General features: G+C 32.6%; 1 protein-coding gene across 1 annotated transcript; it reads right to left on the bottom strand.

Annotated features, from left to right (window-relative positions):
- Positions 1-2,345: 2,345 nt before the first annotated feature.
- LOC106078344 (dol-P-Man:Man(5)GlcNAc(2)-PP-Dol alpha-1,3-mannosyltransferase-like) lies at positions 2,346-14,341 on the bottom strand. The gene is made up of 9 exons (XM_056008961.1): positions 14,133-14,341; positions 10,653-10,752; positions 9,203-9,350; positions 8,824-8,984; positions 8,610-8,730; positions 7,485-7,690; positions 6,519-6,582; positions 5,946-6,082; positions 2,346-4,611 (listed from the first exon to the last, which is right to left on the bottom strand). The coding sequence occupies exons 1-9, from the start codon at positions 14,305-14,307 to the stop codon at positions 4,425-4,427; spliced, it is 1,299 nt and encodes a 432-aa protein (XP_055864936.1). The 5' UTR covers positions 14,308-14,341; the 3' UTR covers positions 2,346-4,424.
- Between the last annotated feature and the right edge of the window lie 164 nt (positions 14,342-14,505).

Below are 14,505 nucleotides of genomic sequence, written 5' to 3'. Positions count from 1 at the left end.
AGCTTTCCCCTAAATACCGATTTAGTAACACTTTCCGCAAATAGATAGATAACTCAATAGTTACGTTATCGGTGAAGTGTTTATTCTATTTTTTAAAAAAACTTTTTTTTAATTCTTATTTTTCAGGTTTCAAAATAGCATTCGATTAGCATCAGTTACGTAGGCCCGTGTAAATTATCTAGTCATTTCTAGAAACCGATAAACTCATGTTAGCCACATTAAAATGATATTTAAATAATTAAACACGCCGAACTCTCCCTATCTCTCATCCGGGCTTCAAACCGCAATGGCGATGTAGGTTATTTGACGAAGTCGATATTTCAGATGTGCAGAATACATAGGCCATAGGTTGCTTGCAGGGCTGTGTAGTCACGTGACACACTCCGCTCATCTCCAGACTCGAAGACAATCCCTTTTGATGTAAACCTGATTTGTGAAGTCTTTGCGTTTCCTGTTTTGCGACTCAGACCCCCCCCCCCCCCCCCCCACGTCTGCTTCCTGACACTTGATGGATGTCACGTGCCTTGGGATCTTGCAGAGAACAATTTGGTGCAGAAAGTCTTAAGAAAATTTTTGTTATTTAATTTTACGACAACTCCAATATCCTTAGCTAGTACTGTCTGGAAACACAATTAATTAATAGGTCAATTTTTCGAATGATTCGTGTGTTTCTAGAGACAATGAAATAATTGTGCGAAGTTTCAACTTCATCCGAGAATCGGAAGTGGGAGAATGAACATACAAAATGTTTGACATGTTTCGGGTGTTACTTCAGAGTTGAAGATATTTTACTTCCTAGTCCAAACCTCCAGCAGGACGACGGGGGAAGGGAGCAGGCAGGGTTTGAACCCGGGACCATCGATAAATCCAAACGACAGTCCAGCGCGCAAACCGCACGACCAGGCAGCCATAAGATATATGTGCCAGACAGACAGAGAGTTGATATAATCTTTGAAAAATACACTAGAAAATCGTTAACATTCAGATTTAAGAAATAATCAATCCAGACTTTCGTTCCTCGTAAGTACGGAGAGTTAGAAAGCACTTTGATGAGCGCACCACTGACTTCTGAGATCAGAAAACTAAAGGTGAAGAAAAAAAAATTAAATGAATTTTTTTACCGACCCATCAATGATACTCTTTCTCAGTTACTTGGCTACTGCCATACACACACACACACAGAGATGAGCCCAGTTTCACTTCAAGTGCAAAACGACAATGAATTATAGAATGCCATCATATTTCTAGTCTTATCCTGTGATTAGTTGTGATATTACCAAAGAATAGTGTTCAGAGATGCAATCTTTCAGAGAAACCATACGCACATTAAGAATTAGCTGTTCATTTTTTCACTGAACAATTTCAAGTTATCTGAACATTTTTACAATTTTCTTTCCTTCAAGGAGTATTACGTCCAAGCTTAAACTTTCCTAGCTATGCCACTGTGGAGGCAGCAGGTAGGGTTTGAACTCTGGACCTTTGCGGCAACAGTCCAATTAGCATAACACGCCCAGGAAGATATTCATTGACCAGGCATGCAAGCTATTACTTAATTCTGGACAGTTTGTTTGACAGAGCTGGCAGTTTCAATGTTGTGATAGATAAATATTACTTTAAAAGTTCTAGGACACAAAGCTGCTTGGCTTCACTTGCTGCTCCAGTGAGCGGGAAACAAATAATTCAGAAATAAATACAACTTTGATTCTTAGACTAAGATAACCCACTGATGAAAACAGAAAGTTTTTATGTAGCCTACTGATAAATAACGAATGGAAACGGAGGCTAGATCTAGATCTATGTCAATATTTAACAATTCTCTCATAGCTTAGATTTGCTTTGTTAAAATGTAAAGTTGAGCAATAAGAAAATGACAAAATATTTGTTAACATAAAATACCCAAGTCTTCTATTACTTTTAAGAAGTTGTAATTCAATTGGATGTAATCACACTAAAGCAATTGTTTGCACTTTTTTTTCCTAGGTGTTATAATAAATGAAAAACTGTCATGGAATCCCTATATTGATGAAACTATCAAAAAATCAAACAAAGCATTAGGGTTTATTAAAAGAAATTTCTATAAATCAAATAAGAAAATAAAAATAAAATGTTATTTAACCTTGGTTATGCCAATAATAGAATATGCATCCTCTGTTTGGACCCCTCAACTCAAGAAAACATTAAGACACCTGAAAAGACACAAAATAGAGCAGTGAGATTCATAACAAACGAATATTCACATTTGACTAGAGTAACACCTTTAGTAAAATCACTAAATTTAGAAAGCTTTCAGGATAGAAGAATTAAAAGTAAAGTAGCAATTATACATAAAACACTGAACCATAATCTTCAAATACAAAATTTAATAAAATACTCTGAAAGACACAAAGACAAAGGCACATACCTCGTCCCATATGCTAGGACAAATTTGTACAAATGCTCTTTCTTCCCTAGCGCTATTAGAGCATGGCAGAATTTAAGTAATTGGTTAATATGCATGACTAAATCCATGACGCGTAGGACGTAATCATTTTTTTTGAAGTAACGTCTATATCATATAAGATAAGAAGATAAATATATATATAGTATGGCTAGAGTTGGGCTTTTGTCAGACTCACATTAAAGGAGAAGGCCCTCCATCATTTTCTCCAACCCAGGCCACTGTTTCACTAGCTAAACCACTTTTTTTTGTATATATATATATGTATAAGGATCTGCATGAAGATGTAGCCTTAACAGATATAAATAATAAAAAATATCTACAAAATTACTTCATAAAAGTGTTCTTTCAGATGATTTTGTTTATGAGCTAGAAGTAGTCTGGCTGACTTCTGTCCTGCTTTGTTTGACACATTGGATTGGTCAATACGTTTCTCCACAACAAAGATACAAACAAACAAACAAACAAGAGTGGGTACCTTCTGGAAGACATTTTTTTTTAATTGAATAACACATCAGCCATTTTATGTAGACTTCTGGGACACTAACGGACAAAACCCAAGATACCATATCTTCAAGAAGTTTCCATCAATGTCCAAACAGGAAGTACTGACAGAACACAATGTCAACATGCATACCTTTGGGGGAGGGGGGAGTTAACAACAAAATTATAAATTATACAGTGGATCCTCACATTGTTAATTCACACAAATAATTGTACACTAATCAAATGTATTAATTTTTTTCTGACATGGAAAAGCATGAGAAAAAAAAAGTGTATTTTGCCTACACTTCCAAGAAAGAAATAAGTTAATGTACACAACCTTCCAAAACCTGATCAAAGATAATGAAAAGAACTGTTTAAAAGTTTATTTGAATGCTTTAAACTGCTACAGGCAGATAAATACTAGTTTCTAGATCTCTACTAAATCTTTTGTATTTAGGTTTGAATAGTTGTAGCAATGAAACTAGTGTAATGTAGCAGAATGAGAAAATCTGGATTACAAGTTGGTTATTTAGTTGCATGTGTATGTAAAGGATACATGTATATCAAGTGCAACTCTACGAGATACTCCTATCAACTATATGTGAGGACGAGCTGACAATATCAAAACTTCTCAAATATAAAATATATTTTGCACAATTTGTTGGCAACAAGCATTTTCTTTTACAATGTACAACAATTGCAATTCATGATAAGCATGAAGTCCCATCCAGGTTTTGAATTGATTACAATTTTTTTGTAGGCCCCACTGGATTTTAAATCAAAAGTGATTTGCCTAAAGATAATCTGTTAGAGATACAATGAACACAGATGGATATGAAAAGTTCAAATACATGTACCCCTCTTATTTTGTATCACACCTCACTGTAGCTCTTGTGAAATTGTGACAGTTATCAACCCTCAACATTTGAATTTGTATACCTGTACAGCTATACATTTTTACATCAAAAAGTTAAAAATTATGAATATATCAAGTAAAATATTTAAATATGAATATAACTGTCATATATATATGTGTGCATATATTTCTATGAATTATTCAAAGATTTAATACATATGCACTAAAACTAGACACACTTTCTAATGCAATTTCATGTCTGTAGCATTATAGTTTACAAAATAACATTTAAAACATTTTAGTTAATTGAATTTTTATTTATTTGATTAGTCAACAAAATTTAATAAGTCCTCCGCACAAAATTTTATTTCATACAACCAGACTTTACAAAACAATCACTGCATATCTTGCTTTCTCGTTCATGTACAAGTGTAACTGAAATCTAATATGATTTGAACCAACTGAAGCATCCATTTGATGCTAGCACAGGACCATTCATTAAAAATGGGAAACTCTGCTAGACCATCTCAGTAAATCACTTATCACAAAACTAATATCATATGGTACTGGTACACTAATCACACACAGTCATGGAACATCTATGTTAAGTGTCATTACTAGCCTACAGCTTGCACACAGGGTAAACTAGCCCATCTTGACCTTGCCAATGCTGGAATCTTTTTGACTTTTAGCTGATGGTGAACCGGTTTTGACCAGAACTAACCACAGACCCAGAAGTATAAACAAGTGAGACACGTGGAGCAAACTGCTACTCAACACTGTTGATGGATATGTATTCCAACAGAACTCAATAACTCCCAGCAACAGAATTCTGTCAGAGCAAATAGAGACAACCACATTGCAATAAAATATAATACAACAAGCTTAAACAGATTTATTGTAAAGAAATTATACATTTATACTTAAAACTCTTCATTTATAATTAAGCAGGCAATATAACTAAAGCATTGGTAGTTCATTTTACCAACTACCAATTGTAGTCACTATCTGAACTTCCTGAGAGTAAGTTTTACTTCCATTAAATAACAGTCAATCAACATCAATAAACTATAAATATAAAAAAGAGGGTAATTCTGCAGGAGTTCAAGGGGCAGCCATCTTTGTTACTATTTTGTTATTGTTTATATGCCAAAGAAAACCCAAGATAGTGTCTTTTTACTTTGTACGTTTTAATACTCATTTTTCTATTAACTTGTGTCTTGTTTTAAATGTAAATCTAAGCCTATTAAGGCTTCTATTAGAATTTCGCCTTGCCTTATAAATGCTAAAAAAGGGGGAGTCTTGTGGGAGCCCTGTTACCTCCCCCATTGGAAGTCAAGCATTAACCTGTTAAAGGCTGTTTTGGTGTCTATTAGATTATGAGTCTAATTAATAGACTTATTAGGACTAGATGATACCGGTATAGCTAGATCTAGCATATTTTTTTAGCTACAAAAATAAAAACAAACAAAAACCCAAATCTGAGAGAAAACCCAAGATATAAGATTACAGTCTAAACAATAACAAAGATGGCTGCCCCTTGAAATCCTGCAGAATTACCAAAAAGAGAATAGTTTGATCCTTTTTCAAGTTACAGAAACATATCCCAATTGTGATTATCTGTACTTTTATCCAGATGGCAGAAATGTCTTGACATTAATCTATTGGTGTAGTCCTATCAAATATTAAGCTATATGAATAAAGACTTTTTTTTTATTCTTCAGATTTGTGGCAGCAAGAATTTTGAATAGAACAAGTCAGATGATGCTCCTGGGGGATTGGTGTATATATGACATTTTCATAGTAAAATTAATGTAATTACATCAATATTATACACTATAAATGAGCACAATATTTAAATATGGTAAATATTACTATATCAGAAATAGGCGGCAGTTCCTTCCTTCTTTTTTTGTTTTTTTTAAATAAAATAATTTTTAAGCAAAAAAAAAATGTACTCAAGCAACTTAAAAAATTATCTTTTGAAAAATGAAGGCCAGAAAAATACTAATAAAATAAAAGCTACAATATTAATTTTTTTCCAATTATACATAGATGTGCTGATAAGTTAAAATTATTTTCGCTTAAGTTAGAGTAAACAGAACTAAAAATATGCATTAATAAAGAAAGGAGATCTTCACTACACTCTGTTTAAACTAAAATTACCTGAGAACATTGGGATAAGGTGTGCACCACACCAAGTAGTGTAAGCTGTGGAAATACCAAACATAGAACTGGTAGTGTAGAGATCGACTAAAACACATTCCAATGAAATTGGCTGAAAACAAAACATAAAGTATCTGTAACTATGTTAAGAAAATGTATTTTCACTGATAGCTTCAACATTCAATATTAGGAGATTTCAAAAGACAAAAAAAATAATTTTGGTCATTTTATATCCGATCTCTCATTTATCTCATACAAATTGGAACAAGGTGACAGAATGGTAAATTGCTTGGCTTCCGAGCTAATGGGGTTCCAAGTTAAAATTTTGTCCAAGACTGAGATTTTACACTTTTGGATTTCAAGGCTGCCGCTGAGTCCAGCCAACTCTTTTTAGGGAAGTAAAGGCTGTTGTGCTGGCCACATGATGCTCTCTTGTTAACCTAAGAATATTGAAGCAATAGTTAAATATTCTAGATAGCTTGGGTTAGACTCATGGTTCATGGAATGTTTTAAAGTTTTTAACAAGAGGTCAGTAATAAAAAAACAAGCAAAGTCTTTTGTCAAAAGGATATGATCAGCACTGAGGTTTGGTTTGCAGCCTTTACTGGACCACTGAAATTTGAGTGAAGGAATACACCTGCAAATTTTGAACAGGAAAAAGTTAATATAAAAAATCCACGAGTATAAAATGCATGTAATAACAGTAATGTAATAACAGTAATGTAATGACAGTAATGTAATAACAGTAATGTATAATGGTAATGTAATGACAGTAATGTAATTAAAGTAACGTATAATAGTAATTGAAACCTTGTGATACCTAACATCTAATCATTTTGAATTTTTAAACCAGTCTTTGCATGAACATTGAAATAATCTAAAAAGTTTACTCGTCAAAGTATAAAGGACGGAGGTTTAAAGGGTCAGCAGCAAGATCAAGAAACATACAAATATAATAAAGTAGAAACTGACAAGGTCAGTATTTACATACTTTAGAAAAACTTGTTTGTTTTGATTGCTTTTAATTTGACTGTTATTATGGAGGACTCAAAGTGTTTTCAGTTATCACATGGCCAGTGAGTCATTTTCACTATTTTACTACTATTAGCAACTTAATTATAAAAAGTAAAAAAGAATTGACAGTTGCCAGGAGCCTAAGAAAAGAAAATGACTTTGTAGCCTACTTTGCAACAATGCAGGAGACATTGGAGTGTGATGCAATAAAAGAAAAAATCAATTGGAAACTTCCATTATCAGAATGGATACTTCAATGGGCAACAGGTGTCAATACTGAGGCAGACTAAGCAGCAAGAGCAAAAATAAAGATACTGATGGTGAAATTAAAAGTTACCCACTTGAATTTGAGGATAGGACAGTATATGGCAATTTTATTAGTGGGTCATGTGCTAGTTCAATGGAAACAGGAAAACTCTATGAGGTTAAAGCCAGCAGTGGTGGTCTGTCCTGAGAGTTGAGGGATAAGTAGGGGAATTATAAAGTTAACAACAATTGCAGAGGTGACCATTACAAAGAACTTACGGTCGCCACTTAAACCAGAAAAATAGAATCAACACCAGCACATGCATCAACAACAGCCCAGCTTGAAAGTATTTGTTGAGGAAGACTTCTTCAGGTAACAGTCGCCAGTTCACAGTCCACACGTAAAAAAACTGGCGTCCCAAGTCAAATGATCGAACAATGTATCCCCAAGGATTAGTTGCAAGGAAAGGCAAGGCCAATATGACCTGAAATAGAAATGAGCTTAATTCATTAAGGCGTAATTAAGTCACAAATAAGGCATTTCTTCTTTTTATTCTTCTTCTAGACAGATTTTTTGCTGTTGAACTGTGCAGTCTGTGCCAAGGAAAAATACATGCTGTTTATTTCAGTTGTTCATTAGGGTCTGCGTAAGGCGGATTAAAAATTGGACATTACAAGAGGATATGATTCACAGTTTTGTAAGGGTAGGTGCAGTGTCTACAGAGGGGTGGGTGAGCGATAATTTAAAGGTTGTGTCCTGGATGTAAACACATTATGATGATTTTTGGAACTGGTGAATGTGATAGCTTGAAAGAAATATCAATCCAGGATGTGACTATTTCACAGGGCATATCCAAAGCACCGTTTACTTTCTTCCTGAAGATAATTTCATCTGGAGAGCTCCGTAGATTGTGGAGAATAGACCATCGATTAACCCCATCTTGTTCCATGGATATTCCAGTCACATCCAGATTCAGATGTTATTTTACTTCAACATAGGAGCAACAAACATGACTGAAAACTTTATGTAAAAAGCATGAAGAAACCCTCAGCCTATACTAAATGCCTGGAAAAACAAATAAAGAATGACTGCTTGATAAATACTAATAACAAGTATAGTCAAATCTGGTTAATTAGACCACCAGTTAATCAGACCACATGCTTATTCAGACTGAATCCTAAAGTACCCAAACAAATCCTATTATACAGACTGATCCAGTTATCTGACTAGTCAGTTGTTCGGGCCAAAACAATCAACTCCCAATTAACCTGATTAGACTATTCTTTAAGAAACTGTAACATGAATTGGCCTAGGAAAAAATTGTTAAATAATCTTATTCTAGAAGTATTAAATACTTTTATCAGTCCAAAAAAGGTAATAATTTTTCAAAACTGTGCACTTACTTGGGGCAAGGCGCAAATAGTAAGATGCTTTATGGTCCCTTTTATACCCTGTGAGGCTATTAATAATACCAGTAATGCTGGTGAATATAGAAGCAGATTCATCTTTATGGAGACACCTAGACTGAAAGATAAACAACATAGTATAGAGACTGCAGAGCTGTTATGTAATACTGTTAGCATCATCTAGAAACAACAACAGCTTAAAACTTTTTACCTGTAGAGAAGACAACCCCAGGACCAATGCGACCTCATGAACAAGTTAACAGATATGTATAAGAATAACATGGCCACAGGATCATTGAAGAGCCTTAACACATATATAGAGTGTATGCGGTATGAGAGGGCACACATGAAGAAAAATGCAAAAGGTGGAATCTGAAATGAAACAAAACAAAACAAATATTAATCTTTATCTCGGAACAAAATATCAACAAATTAAAGATTTTTATTCTTCTACTAAAAAATAACAAAGCTACAACATTCTAATAGTTATTACAATATTTTTTAAAAACATTTTATAGTAAGGGTTCAATTTATCAGAGATCACAATTTAAAAAGAGACTTAGACCCCCTGATTTAAACAAGATGATTACCCTTTTTGCTTGTCTATAAATGTCAAACACAACAAGAAGGTTCAACATATAGATGGCAGCAAACATGTACTGAGCTAAACGAATATTTGCCCCATATTCTGTTAAGTAGTAGAAACCCATAAAGATGTACACAAATCCAGCAGGATAGCTGCAAGAAATGAGAAAATGTTTGAATAAAAAGCAATAAAATTATTTTTGGGGCATCAAGTTAATGAAGATATGAACAAATAAAATCTTATCTTAGAAAGTCAAGCCTTCACTGGCATTTGGGCTTGAGACCTTTAGGTGTAAGCCACTTCGCCACCAATATGGATAGAAATAAATTAACAGTGCCTGAAGGGTAAATCTGAACGCTGCTATTATAAGGTCCTGGAATTCAGTCTAATCTTCTTAATTTTGCAAATTACAGATGTTACTTCAAAAGAGAAGATAATTACACCCTACGTTTTTCATGTGTGATCTAGTCATGCATGTTAATTAGTGACTTAAACACTGCTAAGTTGTTGGTTTTCCTGGCTGATTCAGGTAAATCATTCCATGGAAGAATGAACATGTGTATGAATTTTTCCTAGCATATGGAATATGAAATGTCCTTTATCTCTTTTTGAGTTCTTCATTGATATAGACTTACAATGAGCTAAAATATAAGCCTTATATGAATTTGTTTAAAAGAAAAATACTCAAGATGACAATCACATATTTCTGTTTAGCAATGAGAAACTTTGTCTCCCTTAACATGGCCAGGTTAACATTTTAAACAATTTATTGGTATGACATCATAATATGATTCTGTATTTATTTTTTTTACCAGGCTTTAGAAATGTATTTTCTGAGTTGTCTACAGCACAATATCCTGCTATTCTTTTCATAAAAAAGTCAAAGTCAAATATAAAATCTGCTATTCACTTTATCAACGGAGTCCCAGGACTGGTGGGAAAACAAATCAATGTGTGAAGTATTTTATTCTGAGGCTCTCTCCTCAAGTAATTTCATGAATTTGTTAACTGAGATGTGTGGTTAAGTTGTGAAAACTGCTTAGCTACCCTAAGTGGTGAAAAACGTTTAGCTAACAATCAAGGGAGCTAGAGTTTGAATCCTAATTTAAGCTGAATTGTGTTTTCAGAGCGCCTCACAGCTTTAGTTTTTCTCAGGCTGTTGCTTGAATTCTCGTAGATTTACTTTATTGATCAAGCCTAGCAACTGATAGAACAACAGGTCAATGTGTTAAATATAATTTTCTTTCAGGAGAGGGGAGTGTTGAGCCCCAAAAACCTCCCATATCCTTCAGCTACACCCATAAATTACATATCTAACATAATTAAGACTAAATGTTTTTACAATATCCAAATTCAAATGTTTAAACAAAAATGATGGTTTATGTGTATACAATTAAAAAAAATAATTTTGTTTTGATCTTAGAAAGGAATCCTTGCCATATCAAAGTACTTACACCAATGGACCAGTGTCCCCTTTTAACTGTAAATAATCGTAAGTTCCATTGACAACACCTTCAACTTCTTGCATATAGGCTATCCAATCTATTTCTGTATCTGTTAAGGTAGAAAAAGAAACATTTTTTTATTAGAAGAGATTCATTGTGCAATCAACTTTAACAGTGGCATAAAAAAAAAAGATCAATCTATATTATACTGTAAATTTAAAAATATATTATTGACAGCAGTTACACCTCTTCAGTTAGCCTTTAAAATAAAAAAAACTAATTTTTAAATGGGCAAAAATGGTATCACAATTAGAGTGGTCAAAATTTTAGAATTATGGCAAATTTTAGGAATTTTAATCTTTTAGGAGATTTTTTGATATTTTTAGAGATGATAACTGATATTGATTATTGATAGATCTAGATCAGTGAGCTTCAACGGCGGCACTAGTGCCCCTGGAGACATTTTCGTGAAATTGGGAGGTGCTGGGAGATAAAGGGACAGTGGGGGGACGGGCGCTGGGCACAATAGGGGGGTGGTAAGGGGGTGCTGGGCAAGAAGGGGGACATAGAGATGAAAGAAGAAACTCGAGGTGCGACTGAAACAAAACAATAAAAATATTTCTTCAAAATTAAAGCTGGCTAACTAAATATAGACAAATTATAGTTAGCTTGCTTCTAATTTAAGAACAATGTTAGAAATTGAGTTCGGGAATTCCATTTCTATTTTTAAATTTAAATCTTTTGCTGTAATTAGAGGCCATCTATAGTATTTAGTTCTAGCATGCGTAAACGTTTATGATTTAATAAATAAACTATTTAATACGCTTTTTAGATTGTAGTTTATTTTATCTACATACTAGCCTGGCATTACCCGTGGCCTGCGGGTCTATGTTTGTGTTTACTAATGTAGTGGATTGGATTTAGATGTATGTTAAACTTAGCTAATGATCCTTTGAAGTTATTTCTCTTTCGCTACGAAAATAAAATTAGTTTTGCGAAAATTGGTTTATCCGAAGCCGATACATTCATATCTATTAAAAACGAAAAGAGCGATAGCTTTGTTAAATGAATGGGATTATAAAGTGAACAATTAAACGAAAAATTTTTAGTATGCGATTCATGAATGAATATAGATCTAGGCCTATTCGGGTAAATGAATGTAGTCTCTTAAAAATAATGCTTTAGAAAACCAAATTTGAATGTTTATTTGATCAAAATATGAAATGAATGGACTATAATTAGTATGTTCATGTGTTAAAGTATAAAACTATCTGTGCGAAGAGAAGTTTTATCATCTTAGAGTTGAATTAGAGTTTTAGATCTAGGGATGGGATTATAAAGTAAACAATTAAACGAATTAATTTTTAGTAAGCGATTCATTACGGTATTGTCTAATGAAAGAATGTTTGTCAGGAAATCTGCAGTCACAGATATAACGAACTAATTAATTCAAAAAATGCTTTTGAAACACAAAATTGAAGGTTAATTTTATTATATAATAAAATCAATGGATCTTCTTTTGTATTTTCATGTGTCAAAGTAAAAAACTATCTGCGCAAAGAATATTTCTAAAAATTAGATCTAGGTCTAAATCCTTTCGATCTTTTCTATGTCAACATTGTAGACATGGCCTAGATCCATAAAATACTATAGCTGTAATAGAGTCGGACAACTTTATTTTTTTTTTAGGGTCTTAAGTTTGTTTTAGGGCTACAATACATACACTAAGGTCTAAGTTGGTACCTAAGAAACATTCCTGCCAAGTTTTATCAAGATTGGTTAAGCGGTTTTGATGTCTATAAGTAACATACATACACCTCACATTCTACTTTATAGTATAGATGTTAATATATCAATATGTAAAAATGTTAATTTAAAAAAACATTAAAGCTCACATTCATTTTAACAAAAAACATTGACAAAGTCAGTCATGCTGAAAACTCGCTAGTATGTAAAGAAGTATCTTATTAAGTTTTAGTGAATTACCACAAGATAAAAAGTATTCCAATGTTCTACTGTGAATGATGGCATTTTTCAGATTAGGTTATGAAACCAGCTTCACGAACAAGTAGCAATATCCAAAAAGTAATTTAATAATATTCATAAACAATTAAGACACTTTCTACTATTCAAAAAAATATTTTAAAAACTTAGAAAAATGCATACATACACCTTTTTTTTTAAGTCTTATGATATTGTTTGAGAATTTATCTTTGACACACAAATTTTTTTTGGTTAGTGATGAAACAAGTAGAGAAGACCTTTGCCTTGCTTTGGCTAAAGTTTGACATTTCTAATATTGTCAGACAGCAGGAGGCACAAGATGTAAAGTTCATAAATATAAAATAAATGAAATCAGCTTTGTGAGCTAGAAATTTACTACTAATACTAGATCTATTATTAAATTTCTTATTTAATAAGTAGATCTATCATCTACGAAACTCAATTCCAACTTTTAAACTTTTGACCTGGGGATGTGTCTCTTTGGGCTTAGCCAGCGACAAGCTCTCATCTTACTTGTTCCATATCAACCAATGTTAGCTCAAAACGCCACAAAAAAATCATAACTTTCTAACTGTTAAACATACAGTCCTAATTTATACACCATTGGAAAGTTCTGTTAAAGTATTTTAATGTTGTACTAATGAAAAATTGTTTTTTCAAAGATAAATTTTTTTTATTTCATCTCCCTAAACTCTGTCTCAAGATTTTACGCCATTTTTGGACACAGGAATTTCACCTCCCTAATAGATAGTAACTAGATCATAACATAGATTTAAGTTCCAGGCAATTTAGCAGGTTTAACTTAAGATTAATTAAGAATATCAATAAAGATTAATAAGACTGACTACTGACTAAGAGTACTTAGACTAAGACTAGTCTAATTATAATACTACTAATACTCATACTAATACTACTAATAGTAATATTAAATAAAAAATTAAGCTGACTTAGTCTAAGTCACTCACTCTAAGACTAAGACTAAACTAGTCTAAACTCTTAACTTCTAACTAATAGAGTCTAGATAAGTTCAAACAAGTCTAAGACTTAAGTCTTAAGTCATAAGTCAAATAAGTGTCTTGACTTATTATCTTATACTCTGTCTATTATCTATAGATAGGCTATACTTAAATTTAATACTAGTACTAGAGTACTACTATTACTAGAGTCTAGACAGTACTAGTAGTAACTAGTAGTAGTACTTAGTATTAAGTAAAATAATTCTAATAACTAAATAAGTTTTAATATTTAATATTATTAATAAGCATACTTATGATACTAACTTTTAACTTTAAGACAGGACTTAATTTAAGTTAACTTTAACTTTTTTTTTTATAGTAGTAACTACTTACTACTAAGTTACTAACTAGTGTTACTAGTTACTAGATCTAGATTTAGATCTAAAATCTAATCTATTGAAACTATTGTGACTGTCTAATACTCAGTAAGTTACTAATACTAACTAATAGTAATACTAGTAATACTTACATTTGATTTTAACTATGACTACTAAATTAACTACTATTTCAGCTATAAAAAGAATGATTAACATGGGCATGGGAAATGAAGGATCGAACAGTGATCGGTTTACTAAAGCAAAGTAACTTGATTGTCTTGATCCTTTTTTGGATTCAGACATCATCTGTCTTGTGGACGTTGCCATCTTTTTAGTTTTGTTGATCACAATACATGTATATAGGTCTGTGATTTAGATATGGTCGGTAGACTATCATCTAGTCCGGCCGCCTAAAACTAGAGTCTATATGATATTTATACTTAGTTACGATAATACTCTCACAAGAACATAGATTCAGACTAGCTCATATGCATATTTAAAAAAAAAGAATTTGTGTAAACTGAG

This window comes from Biomphalaria glabrata, chromosome 13, assembly GCF_947242115.1.
Source record: "Biomphalaria glabrata chromosome 13, xgBioGlab47.1, whole genome shotgun sequence".
Lineage (NCBI taxonomy): Eukaryota > Metazoa > Mollusca > Gastropoda > Planorbidae > Biomphalaria > Biomphalaria glabrata.
Note: the sequence above shows the minus strand (reverse complement) of the source record. Positions and strands in the feature narration are given on the sequence as shown.